Source organism: Myotis lucifugus, unplaced genomic scaffold (assembly GCF_000147115.1).
Source record: "Myotis lucifugus unplaced genomic scaffold, Myoluc2.0 scaffold_155, whole genome shotgun sequence".
NCBI lineage: Eukaryota > Metazoa > Chordata > Mammalia > Chiroptera > Vespertilionidae > Myotis > Myotis lucifugus.
Window position 1 is genome coordinate 1,372,116 of NW_005871203.1, and position 9,262 is coordinate 1,381,377.

At 41.9% G+C, this 9,262-nt stretch overlaps 1 protein-coding gene across 1 annotated transcript in view; it reads left to right on the forward strand.

Moving 5' to 3' along the window:
* Positions 1-715: 715 nt before the first annotated feature.
* Positions 716-9,262, forward strand: part of RTF2 (replication termination factor 2) — a 28,978-nt gene continuing 20,431 nt past the window's right edge. Inside the window, 4 exon segments of the mRNA XM_006095413.3 lie at positions 716-874; positions 2,661-2,755; positions 3,427-3,520; positions 5,742-5,881. Coding sequence (XP_006095475.1) covers positions 806-874; positions 2,661-2,755; positions 3,427-3,520; positions 5,742-5,881 — 398 coding nt within the window. The 5' untranslated portion in view covers positions 716-805.

The following is a 9,262-nucleotide window of genomic DNA, read 5'->3' on the forward strand; positions in this document are numbered from 1 at the left end:
GGCATTAAACATCAGTGTACCTTTCATAATCTTATCTGTCTGTTAACTCTACCTGCTTTTTAATAAGTATTTTTTCAGACTTCAGGAGGCTGTGAATGAAAAACATACATGTCCAAACTGTACACAAAGTGTGTATGTATATGTATATGTATATATGTATATATACACACACACATATATATACAATATGCATGAGACTATCAGAAAGTTCCAGGCTTTAGATAAAGGATCTTACTCCCCAGAATCACCTATAACATAATTTCACAGGATTTGCTGTGAGTGCTTAGGTCACAGTCGGTGCTCAACAAAGATGCCTTCTTTTTCTAAACAGATACATGTAAACTGAATAATAGATTACATTCATATGCATCACTAACTGCATTAATAAAAGCAGCCATTTCCCGCAAGGCGCTCACAGAGGCACACAGGCTAGAGAGAGACAGGAGCCAAGAGCAGGGTGCTCCTGAGTCTGCCGCGCCCCCGGGGCGAGGGCGAGCGATCACGAGGGTGCAGCAGAGATCCAGCGCCCACCAGAAAGAGGAAGGGGCGGGCCGCGGCGGGCGTGGGGGAAACACAGAGCATCCTACTTCGCCCAGCCAGCCTTAAGCAGCCCATGCTGCGGGGCCACGCCCAGCGCCTAGCGACGCTCTCCATGGCAACCGAGACTTGGCAACGGCCCACCCCGCTGCGTCAAGACAGGCGTGTTGCGTCATAGCGGCGCGCCGGAAGTGACTTAAGCAATCGCCAAAGACTCCGGAAGTTGGCTCTGTCCGGGACTGTTGTTGTCTCTGACACCCGTCTTGCGATGGGTTGCGACGGGGGAACAATCCCCAAGAGGCACGAACTGGTGAAGGGGCCCAAGAAGGTTGAGAAGGTCAGTGACGGGGGCCTGGTGGGGACTGGGGTTGGCGGGGCCCCCGGGGAGCGAGGAGAGGTGGGGGTGGGGCCAGCGGGTTCAGACGCAGCTGCGCTCATCCCTTGTGGAGAATTCAAAATTAAAACAGGATTAATAAGGGACCTTTATTGCGTGCTTGCTATTGCCACTCACCCGGAAGTACCCTTAATATGGGGTGTCTCTTGCAATTCTCACATCGGTCCGTACTGTCATCATCCTCACTTTGCAGACATGGAACTTGAGAGTGAAAAGGAGAAAGTTGCGACGCTAGTGACAGCGCCAGGGTTTGAAGCCTGTCTGCCGTCGTAACAGTGACGCGAATGGGTACTGTTTATCGGGCTTTGTATACACTAACTCATTTCTCAGGGCAGTCCTCCCAGAACGTCCCCTTATCCCCGTGAGGCAGGTCCTTCTTAAAACCATACCGCCCCCTGTACACCGCGTTCATGGCTGGTTGACGTCGGTCTCGGGGACAGTGAGCTTCCGGTGGCAGTCTGTTCCTTCTCCCGCTCTGTAAGTAGCACAGTTCCTAGCACACGAAAAACAATATATAGAATTCCTAATTCTCACAGGTAATTGATCAAATCATATGTCATTTCCATGCTACTGACAGGGGAATTGAGTCAGTAACATGACCAAGATTTCACATCCCGTGGGTAATGGAACCAAGATCCCCATTCATTTGCTCAGGATTTCAAAGTTAGGCCTAGTCATTGCGTTTTGATAGTAGAAGGCTCAGGCAGTGTTTGACTTGTGCTCCACTACAGTGCGAATTTTGATAAAAGCTATTTAAATTGCCAACGTGTAGCTTTGGATCCGGGGTATGGATAGAGTAACAGTTGCGGGAATGTGGGTTTGGTTTGGTTTGGTTTGGTTTGAAATAATAGACAGTGGTGATTAAAAGCATGGTCTCTGGAGCCAGCCCGCTCTTATCCCAGCTCCTTCATCTATTTGCTCTGTGACCTTTTGGTGCCTCACTTTCCTCAGGAACAAAGGTAAAAACACTGAATCATAGGGTTTTTATGAGGATTAAAAGATTAAGTTACAGAAACCGCTTAGCACAGCAGACACAGTTGTTGCTTCAAAAAATCAACTTTAAGGGAATGTTTTTATTTTTCTATTTCTCTTTTCTCCCAAATATGCCATCTTGTTACATTATTCAGGTTTGGCATTTTAGAAGGGGGAAAGAGTGGGACATTGGATATTATATAGGTAAAACTATCATTAAAAGGTTATGGTCTTACATCTGCATTTTCATACTGTGGTTAAGGATTTGATATGCCCCCTAGTGAACAGTCTGCAAAAAACACTTCGTTAAATTGGTGATTTTATGCAGAATTAAATAGTCTTTGTGCTAAATTTATAAATAATAATGCCTGTCTTCTCAGTTTTCCATCCTTATATTCTGCTAAAACTTTGGAGCCTTTCCCATTGTTAGAAATGAAACTGGACTGTTTGCTTTTTCTGGATGGCTTCCCTAACTTACTGTTAAGATGCAAATATTAATATTTATATGTAGCTTACATAGGCAATTTAATAATGCGAGGTAAACTGTTTTGTCATAGGTGTCATGTTTACAGGGGACTTTATTTCACATAGTATTGATTACTGTGACTTTTTAAATCCCAACTTTTGTGTCATTATCTTTATGAAAACCAAAAATCATCATAGTGTGATATTACTGAATAAGCCTTTATGTGGAGATCTGTGGATCGTGTCTTTCAGAGGTGAAAATTAATTTAAAAGATTTTTTTTCTCTTTGTAGGTTGACAAAGATGCTGAACTGGTGGCCCTATGGAACTATTGTGCTCTAAGTCAAGAAATACTAAGACGACCAATAGTTGCCTGTGAACTTGGCAGGTATGGTTCCTTAATTGAGATGAGTTTTTATTAAATGATTTTTAAAAGAATTTTAATGTGTAAATGCAGTTCTTGATTCATCAAATGTGAATTACCACAAGCAAATTTGTGAAACCTAGGTTTATCATTCCCTGTGAACATAATTCTGTACAAACTTGTTCAATTTGGTTTATTTTATCCATGGATTGAAAACTCGGAGATTAATAGCTGAGTTATAAACATAAACGCATGAAGGAGCCATGTGGGGAATGGTGGGAACTAGGGGAAACTGGAGAGTTCATGTCCCATCTACAGGGATAGCTGCTACTCAGGTCCAGCCAGTTGCAGTTCAAGAATGTGAGCCTAGTGGTTCTAGAACTTCTGATTTTATATTTTCATCCAGGAAAAGTTGAAAATATGTACTTTTATATTAAATTTCCCAAATTTTGAAATCCTTGTTAAGGTCACATTCAGCCCTCAGACTGCCAGTTTGAGCACTTGATTTTAAACTAGTTTCTTTCTTTGTATGCTCTGGAAATAGTTGAGAGAGGATTAAACTTACCTTTTGAGTAAGGCTGGGCATTTCTGTTATCAAATGTAAAATGACTTTGGATTGTACTCAATTTAGTCTTCGTCCTTTGTGTGAAGGTTAATTGTTGCCAGAATGTTTTGACTAATCTTTATTGTTGCAGACTTTATAACAAAGATGCTGTCATTGAGTTTCTCCTGGACAAATCTTCCGAAAAAGCTCTTGCGAAGGCAGCGTCTCACATTAAAAACATTAAGGTAACACAGGTGATTTTGAAGTGCTCCAAGGGTCTCTGTGGTTGAGGTTTATCTTATAGAATTCACATACATTATAGACTGAACTCAAATATTTGGGATTTCAATCCCACCCAACCAGCTAATAAAGGTGTGATTTTGGGTGGTCACTTAAAGCTTAAGCCGGAAGGTCCCAGACCTGTACTTTCTGCATTATAAATTTGTTATGATTTAATATGCATGGAAGAGCTTTGAAAACTCTCAATGTGCCCTAGCCGGATTGGCCCAGTGGATAGAGCATCAGCCTACGGACCAAAGGGTCCCGGGTTCAGTTCCAGTCAAGGGCACGTACCTTGGTGGAAGGCTCCTCCCCAGCCTGGGCCCTGGTTGGGGTGCATGCAGGAGGCAGCCAATCATTGTGTTTCTCTCTGTCTTTCCCTCTCTCTTTGACTCTTCCTAAAAATCAGTGGAAAAATATCTTCGGGTGAGGATTAACAAAAATAAAAATATTTTTTAAAAAACCTCTCAATGTGCTGTATAAACATTGGGATTCCTTATTTTTGTAGTTAAAACTCAGCTACTTGAATTTTTTATTTGAAAGACACTTTTATAGAATTAGAGAATTTTATAGGTAGACCACTGTTAAATTATTGTGGTTATCTCTTGCTGACTAGAAGTTCTGATTGGCAGTTAAAATTCTTTCATGAAAGTGGAAAAACAAGGTTTGTAGTAAAGAAAGTTTGTTGAGAGGACAACATCTTCAAATTTGGTCAGTGGGAGAAAAATTAGAAAAGTAGCGAAGCATTTGAGAACCATCAAGCTGTCAAACACTTCGGCTCACCCTCACTATAAATACCTCCTGAGGCACATGGCCAGTTAGTGAGGCTAAACCAGGACCAGAGCCCCTGACTCCTCATCTAAGACTTTGGGTATTTTCTTTTAGTCTCTTTGTTTTTAAATGTTTTATTATTATAGTAGGCTTTTTGTTTGAATTCTTGGAATGATTACAGGATACAGGATATGTTTATTTCAGGCAAATCAATAATTTTGAAATGTAGCTAATCATAGTGATACAGAAATAACCATGCTGATTTTTGTCATCTTTTGCCTTGAGAAGAGTATTCACTTCTAAAAGACCCATGATAACATAATTATCTCAAAAATGTGATTCTCATTGAAATTTATTTATACAGTTCTATACTAAACCAGTATTCAGTGTATGTGCTTGAACTTTTCATTTTAATTCTCAAAAAAACCCTCTTCAAAAGTCTGAACTGTAAAGACAAAGTGATTCAAATAAAGCAGTGCACACGTACAAGGTTGTCATTACTGTCAGCCAACAGTCCACAAATGCCCAGAGCAGAGAACTTGATGGGGCACATCTCTGCTGTAAACCAGGACGCCGACTGCGTGGTGGCTTTCCTGCTGAGGTGCTCTCTGCTCTCCAGAGTGTTGAAATCAGTGGTGCAGTTAAATGTGGAAAATGCTGCAAGTGCTAAAGTTTAACTGTCACTCCTTGTAAAGTTGAATTTTTTTGAAAACCTGAATGGCGGGGTCTTGGAATATGAGAGTATTCTCTGGCTAATATTTGCCTTGGATTCATTAGACCATGGCCTCAGATTTTATTGTCTCCCCAGCTATGGAGTAAACATGGTAGTCAGTGATACGGAATAGCCTCAGTGAGGATTGACGCGCAGGGAAAAAGAGTCCTTTCTGGATGAAATTACTATAAAGCTTTCTCTTCTTGGAGTAATTTTGCATGTCAGAAGTTACTTTTCCTTAAATAGTAAATGTTTGTGAAATAGAAATTAACTAACTTATTTGCTAGTGAATTTTAAAAATCATGTTTTCTTCACAATTTATGATTTAATTTTATAGCCATGTTAATTGATGGCCACAGGAAAGTAGGTAGGGAAAAGAGGTTTGAATGGGAAGGGACTAGAATAACAATTTCTCTGTTTCAGCTGTTCTCAACCTTTGGGTCGCGACCCCTTTGGCGGTCGAACGACCCTTTCACAGGGGTCGCCTAAGACCATCCTGTATATCAGATATTTACATTACAATTCATAACAGTAGCAACATTACAGTTAGGAAGTAGCAACGAGAATAATTTTATGGTTGGGTCACAACATGAGGAACTGTATTTAAAGGGCCAGAAGGTTGAGAACCACTGACTTAGGTGGTATTAAGGGAAGGGTGATCCACTTATCAAATGAATTCTTAAAATCTGTATGGTTTTTCACAGCATGTGACAGAACTAAGGCTTTCCGACAATCCCGCCTGGGAAGGGGATAAAGGAAACACAAAAGGAGACAAGCATGATGACCTCCAGCGCGCACGTTTCATCTGCCCGGTCGTGGGCTTGGAGATGAATGGCCGACACAGGTCAGTCTGCTGAAGTGACACTGGTGCTGTAGGGTTCGTGCCTCGGCCTGGTGATCACATAGACTCTGTAAGGTGCTCTTCGGTTTGGATGGTTCATGCCCTGTCAGCCAAGTCCACTGATGTGGCGTCCAAGTGCACTCACTTTGTTCTCGAGAGCAGGAGAACCTGCAGTAAAGAGGGATTTTAAACATTTCTCTCGTGATGCTTTTTTTAAAAAATATATTTTTATTGATTTCAGAGAGGAAGGGAGGGAGAGAGAGATAGAAACATCAATGATGAGAGAGAATCATTGCTCTGCTGCCTCCTTCACGCCCCCTACTGGGGAGTGACCCCGCAACCCAGGCATGTGCCCTTAACAGGAATTGAACCTGGGACTCTTCCGTCCGCAGGCTGACGCTCTATCCACTGAGCCAAACCAGCTAGGGCTCGTGATGCTTATGAGCCGTGGATTGGGTTATCTGATCTCTTCCTATGGGAAAGAAAGCAAAGGGCAGATGTTTCCTATCAAACATCCCATTTCCTTGTCATTGCTAAAAGTTACTCAGTGGGTACAGGGTTACAGAATATGTGGTTGGTCGGTCAGCTGAAGGCCCAGCTGATAATTACTTGATTTGAATTTGTAGCCCAAAATCCTCTAGCTAGAGTACCAGAAATCTTAAGGTTGAGATTTATATTGAAAATGTAAGTGCCTTGTGTATTTCTCCCTTAAAAAATATGAATGTTGAATGAGTTTGTAGGTGTCTTTGTATAGGGAGTCTCTAAGCCAAAGCTCTAAACTCTTTTCCCACCATTTAGAAATATTTTCAACAGCTGGTCGTCTAGACAGAATCTTCCATGTAACACATTACATGTTGAAAGGTAGTAATTTTTACTACTTTTATTCAGGAAAGGGGGAGAAAGCATCTCAAGTAAGTGAAAACTTTTACTGAGCTATAAACAACCACATTTCGTCTGGGGCTTTCTGGCACATTTGTATACATTCTTCTAACAGACGTATGTGCTGTGTGTGGCCAACTATGCCAGAGAGCATCACCACTGCTGAGGCGGAATAGCCTAGGATTCTGTTCTTCTTCAAGTAGTCTGAATTTAAATCTTTTCAGCCTCGCTCTCAGACTTCAGCATGTAGCGGTTGTTACTCAGCCTGCTGTGCTCATCATTTTACAGTGTAGACGTGCATCAGATCGTCAGGTTGTACACCTTAAATATGCACAATTCCTAGTCCTCAATTGCACCTAAATAAAGCTGGAAAATAATAAAATAAAAGCTAACGTTCACCATTTGGGTTAGGTAGGAACTATTCGGGAACCAGACTCATGTACCTAATCCCCCCTCCCCTCAGCCTCTGGCAACCACCTATCTGCTTCTGTCTCAATAGTTTTACCTGTTCTGGATATTCCATCTACAGTGGGGCCTTGACTTACGACTGTCCCAGCTAACGAGTTTTTCGAGATACAAGCCGTCGGCCGATTTTTTGCTTTGAGTTGCGAGCTAAAATTCGGGTTACGAGCCAGCTTCAGATACCCCACCACTAGTTGGCGCAGCGAACGTCACAGTGAACGCCACGACATCAGCCCAGCATCACGTGTCTCACTCGTTCACTTTAATGATTTGACATACAAGTAATTTGAGTTACGAGCTCCGTCCCGGAATGAATTAAACTAGTAAGTCAAGGCCCCACTGTATAATAATAAAAGCGTAATATGCAAATCAACTGAATAGCCGAACAGCGGAAAGACCGTCCAGGTGACCTTCCTGATGAAGCTGGTGCTGTGAGGGCCTACTCTTGCACGAATTTCGTGCATCGGGCCTCTAGTATAAATATAGAAGCATAGAGTGTGTAACCTTTTGTGTCTAGCTTCCCACTTCTTTTTAAGAAAGCCATGGTTCACCCCAAAAGAGGAACTTCGCAGAAGCAAACACAGCTCCAGGGTCTCGAGCAGGGATTACCGGGAGCTGTTGCTCCAGTTGTAGCTTCTCCCAGTTTTCCCTTCCTTTGCTCTTCCTCTCTCTCTCTTCCCAGGTAATTGGGCTTCCCCTGTTTGGCTCTGCCATCCAATTAATAGGGCTTCCACACAAGAAAGTTGATTTGTCTGTCTGTTTAGTAAAGTTCATATAATAAAGATTTAAATATATAGAAAAATATAAATGAATTAGTTGTATAATAAAAAGTTGAGCCTTTGTTTAAAGAAAAACAAATAATTTCCTCAATTACTAATAATTAGTAAGCATCTATGAAATAGGATTTTTTTTTGGTCCTAAACAACATGAATCGGGTTTTGTTAGGGCAGTCTGCAGCTGCTATAACCCCCAGGAAACTGGAGAACCTTCTGTTGTGGTGATTTTAGAGGAATATGTAAAGTAAAATGTGAAAGTGCTTTTTGCCCGTTTCCCCCAGTCCTCCAGAGCAGCCTTATTAGCTGTTTACTATTTAATGGCCCTGCAGACCCTCCCAACACCAACATGCCATGCTTCCCTCCACCTCTGCGACAGAAACATAAACAGTCGTGGAGTCAGATTACACAGTTTGTAACTTTTTTTTTCTACTTCTTGGATTTGAACTTGTTTCCATGGCCTTGCAGAGTCACCTTATTCTTTGTAGGAGCTGCATGAGTGTTCATAGCTTGTCCGCCACCCCCTACCCATGGCCATTCAGGTGGTTCCTCGGCTTCCCTGTCCCAGGCAGTGCTGTCTGTACTACACAGCTCCGTAAACACAAGGAGGTTCTGGAGCGAGACGCTTTACCGGACACTGTCAGGTCGTCCTCCTGTGTGTGGGCCGCATTGTACGCCCAGCCCACCAGTGCTGTTTCCTCACACTTGCCACACATTACCGTCACCCAATTCCATTTCGGCCTGAAAGGGAAAGCATTCTGTCAGTGTTCTGAAGAGCATTTCTTTAACTGATGAGTTTAAGCATCTGTTACGTGTGTTGGGCATTTATATTTCTTCTGTGAGCAACATGTTACTGGCCTTTGCCCATTTTTCTATTTTGTTTATTATTGCTTTTTTAAATATATTTTTTTTATTGATTTCAAAGAGGAAGGGAGAGGGAGAGAGAGAGAGAGAAACATCAATAATGAGAGAGAATCATTGATTGGCTGCCTCCTGCATGCCCCCTACTGGGGATCGAGCTCGCAACCCAGGCATGTGCCCTGACTGGGAATTGAACCGTGACCTCCTGGTTCATAGGTTGACGTTCAATCACTGAACTACACCAGCCAGGCTGTTATTGTTTTTCAGTACCTCTTTTAATATTCATAAACTCTGAATCACATATGTATTTAAAATATTTTTTCTGAGTTCCTATTCTGTTTTTTGTCTTTTTATGTTTGTAGTACTTTTAAAAATGTATTTATTTATTTTTATTTATAGGAGAGACTTT